General features: G+C 39.0%; 1 protein-coding gene across 7 annotated transcripts in view; it reads right to left on the minus strand.

Moving 5' to 3' along the window:
* LOC119526795 (phosphodiesterase 4D interacting protein) overlaps positions 1-12284 on the minus strand; it is a 258604-nt gene that overhangs the window by 185398 nt on the left and 60922 nt on the right. For all 7 annotated transcript variants that reach the window (XM_037826232.1, XM_037826236.1, XM_037826237.1 and 4 more), the window contains exons 2-3: positions 8273-8328; positions 4241-4392 (exon numbers count right to left, since the gene is read on the minus strand). In XM_037826232.1, coding sequence (XP_037682160.1) covers positions 4241-4392; positions 8273-8328 — 208 coding nt within the window. The remainder of the gene's footprint in view (positions 1-4240; positions 4393-8272; positions 8329-12284) is intronic.

Here is a 12284-nt window from a genome sequence, read left to right on the forward strand (position 1 = left end):
ATTTTGCAAATACTTTTTTACTTCCTGCCCAAAATGCTCTGGGATGCATTGTGGTATCATTAACCTGTACAGAATAACAAGTTCTCATTTCCCATTCTAGATTCCATGCAACCATGTTTAAATAAACTGACTATACAGGTTATATTAGAAAGAGTGCTACAGAGAATATAAATTTTGTATCAAATAAACTTTTCTTAAATAACAGTCAAAACTCAGTAATAGATGTAACTGCTGTAAGAATTTACAATCTATGAACCTTTACAACAAGCCTCATTGAACATTCCACACTCCTATATTGTTGATTGCTCAATCTCTGTTCACATTCTATCCCCTGGTACCTATGATCTCGCATTCAATTCTCAGCATTTGCTTATTATAGTAAGTTTATATTAGTGAGGCCTTACAATATGTGTCCATTCGTTTCTGGCTTATTTCACTCAATATAATGTCCTCAAGTTTCATTCACCTAATTGCAAGCTTTATGACTTCATTCCTTCTTGCAGCTGTTCAATATTCCACTGTATGTATATACCACAGTTCTAGGTATGTTATTTGAGCCTTAATTTCTACATTACTGTAATGGATGTAATATCTATCTCATAAATTAGAAAAAGTAACTGAAAATTAAATGAAATAAAACATATTTAAATACCTAGAAAAGTATCTGTCATATAATAGGCACTCAATAAATGTTACTCATATTCATTTTTACAATATCCTTAAGTCCTATCACATATTATTTCAAAAGGTTTCTGCTTTTTTCTCTTACTTTACATTTCTAATTTTACCATCCCAGTTTAGGAGGAAAATTGTCTCCCTTTACCTTCGCCATTAAAAGTAAACACACATTTCTTAACTTCCCAGTTTCCACCCTACCCAATCAATTAAAACTCCAATACCCTCCTTAGAACCATTCACTTGAATATTGAGTGGAGGCTAGGGGAAATACAAATTCACCAGAATACCTAATCTTGACTACTTCAACAAGTTTAGTTTAGTTGAACATTTACTTAGAACTTACATGTACTGGACATTATGCTAGATTCTAGAGATTAAGAAGAATGAGCAAAAGGTGTTTCCTGCCCTCCAAGAGCTTACAGGCTGGGTATGTTTTTTGAGATTGGAAAATCAGGTAAGGCTTTCTATAAAACAAAACCAAACAAAAGACTAGGAGAGAAGGGGTCCTCCAGGGAGAAGGAAAAACAGGAGCAAAGACATAGAGGTATGAAACTTTGAATCACAATAAGTTCAGAATTAATGGAGTAGAAAGCTTGTGATGGGGACCACTGGGAGATGAAAGTGGATTTACAGTTTACCTAGGAAGACAGAAGTCTGGTAAGAATTACAATCTGTGCCAATTTAAACGGGAGAAGCTAATGGTTCCATTCCTATATGAGCCAGCAACTACATTAGCACCAAACTTTTACTAGCAGAGCTCTCCAACCTAGAAAGTATCACTATTTTAGGTCACAAAAAAATGACAGGTATTTTCAGGTCTACAATTAGGAGACACTAGGCAAGTTTCTTTTTATATTCTTTGCACCATGATTTCCTATTTGTCAAAAGGATAACAACCATACCTTCTCCACAGGGTTGTTGTGGGCATTAAATGAGATAATTGTTAACACATTTCCTATGTACCTGATACATAGGAAGTGATCAATAAATACTGGCTAGTATTATTTATGTGTTGCCCTAGGTTCCCTATCCTAGAGATGCCAGAGGTGGGGGTGACTGCTGTGATCGGTGAGAAAACATATATGAGGGAATTTTTCTCATCAAATGACTATGACCATTTGTATGTAAAAATTATTTCTGAACCACCGTCCAGGGGCCTGCACTTTGTGTCATTTGTAGGGATACGTTTACCCAATCCATTTATATTTGCCAACCATGACCTGAACATTAAAACCAAAGATAACCTGTCAGGATTTATAATCATAGTATATAAACTCTAGACCCCTGGAAAACTCACAACTTCTGTGAGCCTTGGTTTCTTCCCTTGAAAAATAAGGACAGCAATGATTTTTTTTCACAGAAGTTTTTAAAGAAAAAACAAAGCAATTTATGAGAAGTATTTGATCTACTGTTCAAGCCTACAGATCAGGAAAAAATAGAGATACCTCCATCAGTGGCTCCCCTGGGAATAAAGCCCCTTTATTACAAAGCTGACAAGGTTTAAACATCAATTAATTAAACCACTTACTCATTCAAAAAAAAGTATGAAAGTCTCCATACATTATGGACACATTACCTATTGGCCTCTACTTGACAAATGTACCTTGGAGCAACAACTTAATTTACACCTAGCATTATAACACCTGCTTCAAGCCCTGGAAGAGTCTACCCTTCCTTGGCACAAAAACTTTAGTGGATCCCTTCCTTTCCTCTCTCTGAGTACAGCTCCCCATCCTTTATCCCAAAGCTACCAAATCCATGTTATACATGTAACAGAATATATGATGTTATCTTATTTGATATTTTACATTTTCGGGGTAGGGCACTGAAATGTGTCCCTATACCTCCTATATTTTTTTCCAACCAATATTTCTTCTAATTTTCAATATCTCCCATGAAGTAGGTGCTGTCATTCATAGTTTATAGATGCTGTCATTCAAAGTTTATAGAATGGATGAATGAATTTTAAAATGAACAGATATGTGAACACGACAACACAACTAGGTCTACTTCTGAATCACTTTTCAACAAAGAAGTGTCTTCACTGTTATATATGTGTTAGTTGATATGTGAGAGAGAGAGACTGAAAATATCTCTACTGGTCTTTTCTATTATTCCTAACTTGGTTTCTTATAGTGGTTCCAAGCACTGAGAGGCAAGGACTAATCAGTGATACCAGTCCAGAATGCTAAGAGAAAAGGAATTAAGACTCCACATCTGAAAGTCAGCTGATCCCTGCTCATCTCCCAACTCAGCCCATGATTTTCCCTCTCCCCATTCATCTCAGCAATGGAGGTGGCATCTCTCACTTCTCTGTTACAAATCATCTCTTAAACAAAAGAAAATGTGGGCAGACTGTTCTTCAGAGTACCCACACAACATTGAATAGCTCGGCACCGCTGTTCACCCTTTCTGCATTGCAGCAGATCCAAAAGGCAAAAGAAGAGGGAGGAGTTGGGAGTGTTACCAATTCTGCTCCCACCACAAGCACCACACAGCTATTCAGAGGTATAGTCTTCAAAAGGCACTTAATATTCCTGCAAATACTCTGTGACTTTTTTTTGTTTAACAATATCCATGACAACTCTGAGCAAAAAAGGTCAAGAACAGGCTATTCAATTCTCAGTCACATGTTATATGGAACATGTTCTTTGCCCACAGAAATATTTGTAGTAGGATGTACATTAAATCTTAGCAGAATGTTTCTATTTGCAAATTAAGGAAAGACAGCTTAATGGATCTGAGTAAACCCATGCCGACCCTGTTTTATTAACCTTTTCTTTGAAAACAGAATTTTATTATTTTATGTCAAAAACTATCAATTTAAGAATGAAAGAAACCCAAGTATCTCAGGATCTACTTACATATTATTCATGTGTGGCCTGATCCCTGGGCATACCCCCCCGAGGGCACCAAAGAACTGTTTCTTTTTATAGAACACAGGGGTGCCTCTTTCAGGACATGTAAACACCAGTGGACAGTTCTATTCGACAGACTTCCTGGGAACAGCCCAGGACAAAAACAACTGGAGACATACACCACAGGATCAGTACTTGCTCTTGGACAAATATAAGGACAAACATATCAAGAGGCAGAGCACTTCAGGAGTTGATCCAGGAGTTTCAAGCAACATTTTCAGATTCTTGTTGAGAAGCAAATGGTTGGGGCTGAGCTACTTCATGCTGTAGACAGTATCAGATCTCTAGAGAGGTCCATGCCAGTAACAGAGAATACAGTGGCAGCAGACTGAAGTAGGTCTCCTGGACTCACTATGGTAGAGCTACAGAATCTCAGGGTAGCACTGAAACTTCCTGAATGTGCCTGAGAAGAAAATCAGGGTACCAACAGTAAGACAGAGCTGACTGGTTCAGGTAATTGTCCATGAACCATAGCCCCCAGTACACAGCTTACAGAGCATATGCATATTGGGATATATGCTCTTGAAAGAGATACTGTTATGATAGCAAGCCCATAATTCAGAATAATCTACAGGTCATAAGGTATCACTATTCCATGGTACTGGTTATAATTGGGATAACAATAATCTGCCCATGTGGCTTACCTTCTCAAAGTCTCGAAGGGCCTGGGTCTGCACCTGAGGAGGTTTTTCAAATGCCCTCAAGGAATGTGTCTGCCCAAAAGGGACCTTCTCACCACTTCTCCAGGTCTGTGACTGCACTGGAGGGCCTCGATCTTTAGTGTCACTAAGAAAAGCTGCCAGTGCAACAGAAAAACAACAACAAAGTTTATATAACAATGGCACTACAATCATTCTAACCTTCACATTCCAGCAGAATTTGATTTATGCAAAATATAAACCAATTCTAGGCCACATAGAAACAGCTCATGTAGACTGTGGAAGAACATATCAATAATGGTCCCAGTAAATCACACTAAGTTGTGTCCACACCCTTTGCAATGTGATGTTCCCACTTGTCGCATCAATAAGAAGAGTCCATTTCTTCACCCATTAAGTCTGGCTGGCCTAGTGACTTGCCTTGACCAATAGGATATGATGGAAATGCCACTGAAGGAGTTCTGGAGACTAGGCCTTGAGAGACCATGCATCTCCTCACCAGCCCTCTTAGAACTCCAAGACCAGGTGCTGTGAAAAAGCCCCACACACCCTACTGAAAGAGGAGAGACCAAACATAGGGAACGAAATACCACAGATGACAGTCACTCACTAACTGCCAGACATGTGAGTGAGGCCATCTTGGACCCTCAGCACCAGTCAACTGGCTGCAGCCACAGGAGTGATCCCAGTGAGACCAGCAGAAGAACTGCCCAGAGCTTGCCAACATACAGAATTGAGAGAAATAATTAATCATTGTTATTTTAAGCCAGGGGCCAGCAGACTTTTTCTTAAAGGACCAGATAATAAATACACACTTGTGGGCCATATGGTCATTGTCACAACCACTCAACCCTGCCCTTGTGGCTCAAAGCATATAGGCAATACATAAATGAAGGAGAAGGACTGTGTTGCAATAAAACTTTATTTACAAAATCTGGCAGTTGGCCCATCAGTCATAGTTCACTGATCCCTGTTTTAAGCCACTAAGTTTTGGGGAGTTCGTTATATGACAAAAGATAATGAAAACAAGCCTTAAAAAAAAACCAAACTACTACTAGCTAAGAATTACTTTTACAAATCCCTCTACAGAGAAGCTTTCAGGTTACTATTTAGGACTAATAACAATAATAATAACTAACATCTTTAAAGGGCATTAACAGGTTACAAAATGGTTTCACATGAATTATTTCATTTTAAAAGTCACTGCAACCATTGAAATAGGCAAATAGGGTTATTATCTGACCAGCAAATAAAGGTTCAGAAAGTTTGCTTGCCCAAGAACACTTTGCTAAGAAGTGGCAGAACCAGGACTCAAAACCAGATTCTCTGTCTCAAAATCTCATTTTCTCTCTACTCATCCTTTTCAGAAGTATGCTAATATTGGGCTATTTAACAGTTAAAGGAATAACAACAGGTCTAAGAGAGAAAGCAGGCAAACAGGCAGAGACACAATCATTCCTTTAACCAATAGAAGCATTGCCCTGGGAGAACCTAGTGAAGGTTAAGCTTTTACTCACTTTATGCCTGCCTTTGAGAAGTTATATTTTGAATGAATAAGAAATCGGGCTTCAGTCAGGCATGGGACATGGAGGATCTCAAATTGGGGTTGGGACAGGAGCTGAGGTCTCAGGTAGAAAAGAAAGAAAAATACGTCTTTTCTTGATTGATGGAAGGAGAAAATGAGCCTTAACTACTGAACTATTTTTTTTAATTAGAAAGAACAACAGCTTTCCCAATACATTGAGCTCCATAAACACAGTGTTGTGGCAAGTGAGAGCAAGACTAATAATCTACAGGTCATTTCCACAGCTCAGTGACTCTATGCCTCACTGAGGAAAAATTAACTCAACTTGGGCAAAGGAGATCGTAAGAAGTCAATAGGCAAAATATCATCACATTTCTCTTTTTTTCCCAAATTTGACAGAAGGAGCACAAGAAAAAGTACCCACATACTTCAATTTCTCAAAATTTTCTAAAAAATGCTCATAAATGTGGAAATCCATTTCTGCTAAAGAGAAAAGAAAATATGAAGACACAGTGAAGGTAAACAAAGGCCATTATGAAACAGAAACAAAAACCTATATTTCCCCAACAAGGGGAAACAAAAAATAAAAGGAAGAGAGAGTTTCAAGTGTCTCAGTGTACCCAAGTGGTCTCCTTCAGCCTTTTTGTTGTTTTGTTCCATGTTATCTCCAAAAATCACAGGAGAACCTTCTGGCCTGTTCTCTGGAGATGCGGTAAGGAAACTGGAAGAAATGAGGAATAACTGATGCAGATAATAAACAGTCTTAAGAAAAAGAAGGCCATTAATTAAAAGGAAAATATTTAAGGGCTATTGCTATATTCTAGGCTAAAGGAAAGTCTGATGCAGGAAAAAAAGGAAGCTCTCAAGACTGGAAATAAAATAAAAAAAGAAGGAAGAGGAGGATCAGGAAGATAATCATGAAGAGAAAGATGAAGAAGATGAACATGAAGAGGAAAATGATGATGATGAATAAGATGAATAAGAAAGCATCTATCTTAACTCTGATTACACTACTACTTTTAAAGAAAAAAATTGAAATTTAAGACTGTATGATTTATTTTTAAACACTATATAGTATACTATACAGTGTCTTTTTAAAAATAAAATTGATACAGTGTCAAATGTGTCTTTAGACATCCCTGTCCTTATTGGTATTTTTAATAGTCACTAACCTTGCCTGATATGGTATGGGGGATGTAAATTGGCACAGATTTTTAAAGCATATTTTATTGGTGGACACCACAAATTTTCTATTTTCTAAATATATGGAGATGGTGTCTTTTCCATTTTTACACCTGCAACCTATACAAAATAATTGTTGTACTCTTAACTGTGTACCACTTTGTGTTTGCAAAATAATAATTCCACTTGTTTTCTTGATATTCTGCTTGTTCCTAAATAAATGCAATTTTTCTAATTAAAAGAAATTAGAAAGAATGATTTTTCTTCATATTTAGGTGAAATTAAGTCGGCTAAGTGAAGGAGATTTAATAAAACAGAACAACACATGGAAGTGAGATTCGTGGGATAAAAGGAAAGAGCAGAGCCTTTGAAGCTTGGATTTGAACCCCAACTCTACCACTTGCTAATTGTGGAAACTTTGGCAAATCACTTAATTTTGCTGAGCTTCATGAAAAATGGAGATAATAATACCTACCTCACAGAAATTTCATATGGATTAAATAAAATATTAAATGAATGCACCCAATCCAATATCATGCCTGTAGAAGGCATTTTCTCTATTCTCCCTCCATTTCTGCCCTAGTCCTTCAATTTTGACCTTAAATGGGAGGAATCTTGGAGCTCAAAATATTGACTATGGTATAGAACACTTGAAATTTGAAGATTTAATGTACACAATTTCAAATACTGATTTTAAGTGACTCTGAAGTCCTTAACACATTCAAATTAAGACTTTTTTTTCCACAAAGGCTAATCACTTAACAAGTAAAAAAACTCTCAAGTGATTATAAGATTTTGTGGAAATGATCCCCAAAAGAGAGCTATCTTCATTTTGGTTTTATAACTCAGGTAGTTACCTGGCTAATGTTACTTCAGTTATAACAATAACTAAGATTCACTGAGTGTTCATTCCTTGACAGGCTCTGCACTAAACACTTTTCTCACTTAATCTTACCTATAAGGTTGAAGCTATTACTATATCTATTTTAATTGTGTATGAGGGTATAGATAGGGCATATTAAAGATTTAATTTTAGAGACAAGATTTATTTTAATTATTTTATAAGTGACTTTAGTTGCAATTACAGAATCATTAAAGGTGCAAAGAACTCACATAAGTATTTCAGTTATGATTCACTGCACTACGTTGGGGGGGGTGGGGAATTGTATGCTCCAGTGGTATATGCAAATTTGGAAATTAACAAAAGTCTGAATACATTGCTATCACGAATGTAAAGGGCCCACTGTATTAGTCAAGGGAATTAGCAGGAAACTAAGAATTTAACAAGCCAAGACCCCTGGACTCCTTACCTGATACGTGACTTGTTCTGGGTACCATCTCACCTTCATCCTCTGCAAAATAATCTCTGTGGAGAGAAACACATCACTAATTAATAAGGTATCACCCCACAAGGTCCCAAGCTCTGGGGTGGTGAGATGATTTGAAGATAACACATCCCCTTCCATTCAGACACCAGTGTTCTGTTTTCATGTGTTTTTCCACTTCACAAGTATGTACCAAGCTCGTATTATGTGTCAGGGACAGTGTTAAGTGCTGGGAATGCAAAAGCAAACACCATAGATAGAGTTTCTATCCTCAAAAAGTACACAGACTGTAGAGATGTCATTAAACACTCAATTTCACAAATTATTATTCTGATAAATGTCATGAAGGAAATTGCAGAGGGAACTTAAATAATACAGGGACTCAAGGAAACTCTGAGAAAAGGACCCTTAAACCTAGATGAGAAGGATGTCAACCACATGAAGAATGAGGGCAGAAGAGTATTCCACTCTGAGGGAACAGCAAAGACCCTGAGTCAAGAAAGAACTCGGTCTTTTAGAGGAACAGAAAAGGTCAAAATTGTACACATTCCAAGACCTTGTGGGATATGTTGAGGATACTGAGTTTACCTGAAGGGTGATGGGAAACCACGTAGGATTTTAAATGAGGGAATGAATGGTAATGGCCAGATTTATCATTCTGGCAGCTGAGGGAGAAGACATAGAGGGGGCAAAAGTGTATGCTGAACTCCAAGTCTAAACTCCAAGTAAGAAGTTGTGGTGGCTTTAACTAAGGGGAAAGACAGTAGAAATGGAGGGAAATTAAAAGATTCAAGACATATTTAAGAAGCAGAATTAACACAGAGAACTTGGGAAACAGGCAAAGTCCATTTTATGGAAACATTAATAACACCATCATTCAGTAGCAAGAGGTGCATCTGCCAAGCAAGCTTGCCTCACAGTGAACACCTCTGTCCCCAGCACAGACAGAAAAGAAATCTCAAAATATGTTTGATAAATATTTGCCTAGCACCAACTATGTCTAAGGCACTATTTTAAGCTCCAGGAAGGCAGCAGTGAACAAAAGAGACAAAAATGCCCACACTTGTGGAACTTACACTCTAGTAGAAGGAGACAAATAAGTAAAATATACTGCATCAGTTGGTGACAGGCACTATAAAAAAAAATTAAAGTATGGAATGGGGATAGGGAGTGCTGGAGATGGAGGAAGAGATGAATGCAGTTTCCAGTAGGAAAGGCCTCTCAGAGAAGCAATCAGTGTAGCTATGTGGGTATCGCAGGAAAGAGTCTACCACGCAGAGAACATCAAATACAAAAGCCCTTAGGAGGAGGAGACCAGATGTCTGTGGAAGAGCAGGGGGGCTAATGTGGCTGAGCAGAGAGAGCAAGGGGTGAGTAGGAGCGAGTCCAGGGAAGTGATTGGAGGGCTGGATAGCGGGAAGAATGTACTAAGAATCTTTCAGGACACTGAGAGGCATTTAAGCCACAGGCAACTTGAGTCAAAAAGAAAGATGAACTGAGAGACTAATGTTTTAAAGACGCTGCTTTACTGTTTTTACAACAGACTGGGTGGGGGATGGGGAGAGGCAGAAACAAAGAGACGATTGCAATACCCCTACAGAGAGATGCTTTCAATGTTGAGCTTATTCCTTAAACACTTGGTTAACCCCAGTCAGCTGTCAGCAAAAAGAATTCTGTAGACAGAGATTTAGAGGATTTCTCTTTTGAAAAACCAGAAGACATTCACAGGGAGAAAGAGGAAAGACTGACATTTGTTTAGAAATTGATGATGATCTTTCCTGCCTCAGAGCTGGATCTTGGCATAAATTTTTACTTAAGTCCCAGATAGATGGGAAAGTACCAGACAGGGCACACTGGACTACATACACCAACTGCAATTCCGTATTATTCAAAGGCAAATCACCAGCTTGCTCTTTCTCTGCAAAGAAGCCACAGAGAGGCAGGAGCAGAGATGCTGATCTTTGTGAAGACCCTCACAGGTAAAACCACCATCCTCCAGGTCAAGCCAGTGACCCCATCAAGAATGTCAAAGCCAAAATCCAAGACAAGGAGGGCATCCCCCCCTGACCAGCAGCATCTGATTTTTGTGGGCAAACAGCTAGACGACTGCCACACACTCGCAGACTATAACATCATCCAGAAAGAGTCCACCTTGCACCTGGTGCTACATCCCTGGGGCAGCATAATGGAGACTTCCCTCTGCCAGTTTGCCCAGCAGCACAAGTGCGACAAGATGATCTGTTGTAAGGCTTAGGCTCATCTGCACCTCCAGCTCTGTCAAATGCTGCAAGAAGAAGTGCGGCCAACCAACAATCTGCACCCCAAGAAGAAGGTCATATAAGGGCCCTCTTCGTGGCTCCTTGCCCTCCCCCAGGGCAGCCTTCCTCCCCAGCTCCAAGGGTCTGAGACTTCAATAAAGTTTCCCTTTGGCAGAATGAAAAATAAACAAAAAGCAGGCAACAGTTTGTGGTTCTTCCAGTCCCTCTGTCACTTTCTTTTCTCCACTAATGGCCTTTTGATCATGTTGCTTCTCATTAAAAACTCTCCCCGAGAGCAAACAGTACAGAGAGATGAACGTACTACCTATGGATCCCCTCTGGTGAGATAAAGTAAGAGGAGGATGTTGAAACTCTCCACCACAGCAATCTCTTGAAAAATTTCTGGGGAAAAAAACTTATACTTAGTGGTTGTTATTTACTCATTGGATGGATTCCATTAGAATCAGCCCACAGACAAAGGTAACTGTGTACAAGTCATTTGGAGCAAGGTCACACCTCAGGCCAAATTCAGCCCATCCAACATATTTTATTTGGTCCATACAAGGTTGACCCATTTCTAACTTCTCTTGGGAAATGAGTGGATCTAGCCTGCCTTCCCACATAGGGGGAAAATATGCCCCCTTTTAAACATAACAGGCTCTTCAGTTTGCCTGCAACTCCCTGTCCCTGAAGTCCCAACTCATTCATTCATTTATGACACCTGCCTGGCTCCTTGTAGGCCCCTGAGGCTGTTATCCTGATATGGATCAAGTGCAGGGAAAATTTCATTTCTGCTTTAAGATACAGTCTTGAGAAAGCTATTGGTTTCAACACACAATTCATTAATCTGTGGTGACAAGCTACTAACTGGCTTGCAAGTCACATTTACCTCTCTGGGCTTCAGTTTCTTCAAGTATTTATAAAAGAAGGGCATGGATTTCTAAGGTCCCTTACATTAATTATTCAATTCTTTCTTATACATGCTTAACCCAAAAATCCATTTTAATACTTTCCAAGGATTCAGGGCACTTTCCAGACATGATCTCACTCAATCCTCCTTGCGCTACAGATTCCACATTATAGATCCAGAGCAGGTTACAACAAGGTGATGCATATCAGAAAGCAGTTCCATCATCAGCTACCTCATCTTCTCCGCCCCATCCCCAGCCACTTTAAGTCTGCTGCCTAACCAGTGTGAATCAATAAACTGGAAGGGTAGACAGGTCACTCTGCATAAGTACTGAGTTAATGGAAATACTTGTAACCTCTCAGGAGATTAAAAAAAAAATCACTTTAGCTCTATTAACAGCTCAGGTTTCCTCTCTTATTCCCAGAAAGTAGGGCTCACTCAGCTGCTCCAAAAGGTTGGGAAGGAATTTGATGCCCCTTAAGGGAAGGGGCTAATAGTGAAGAAATATAGAGTGTATGTCTGGGAGATTACAATTTGTGACAACAACTGATAAACCAAAATGCGAAGAGAATTGGGGTATACTAGAGACAGACTCCAGACCTGCCTCCTCCTCCCTCCCCCAAAAGCAGTAAAATATGTTGTAAATCCTTCCATATTACCCAAGTCCGGAAAGTACTTGTCCATCCTTGTCCCAGTTTCTCAAATTCAAGTGTTTCTATTTTTTTTTTTTTAAACATCTGTCCATGAATGACTCATCCTCAGCTAACATGAAGATCACCAGGGCACTTATAGCTCTCCTGCACAGATGCGCATATATAATCTTTACCCC

The sequence above is a fragment of the Choloepus didactylus genome, chromosome 2, assembly GCF_015220235.1.
Source record: "Choloepus didactylus isolate mChoDid1 chromosome 2, mChoDid1.pri, whole genome shotgun sequence".
In the NCBI taxonomy this organism is placed as follows: Eukaryota; Metazoa; Chordata; class Mammalia; order Pilosa; family Megalonychidae; genus Choloepus; species Choloepus didactylus.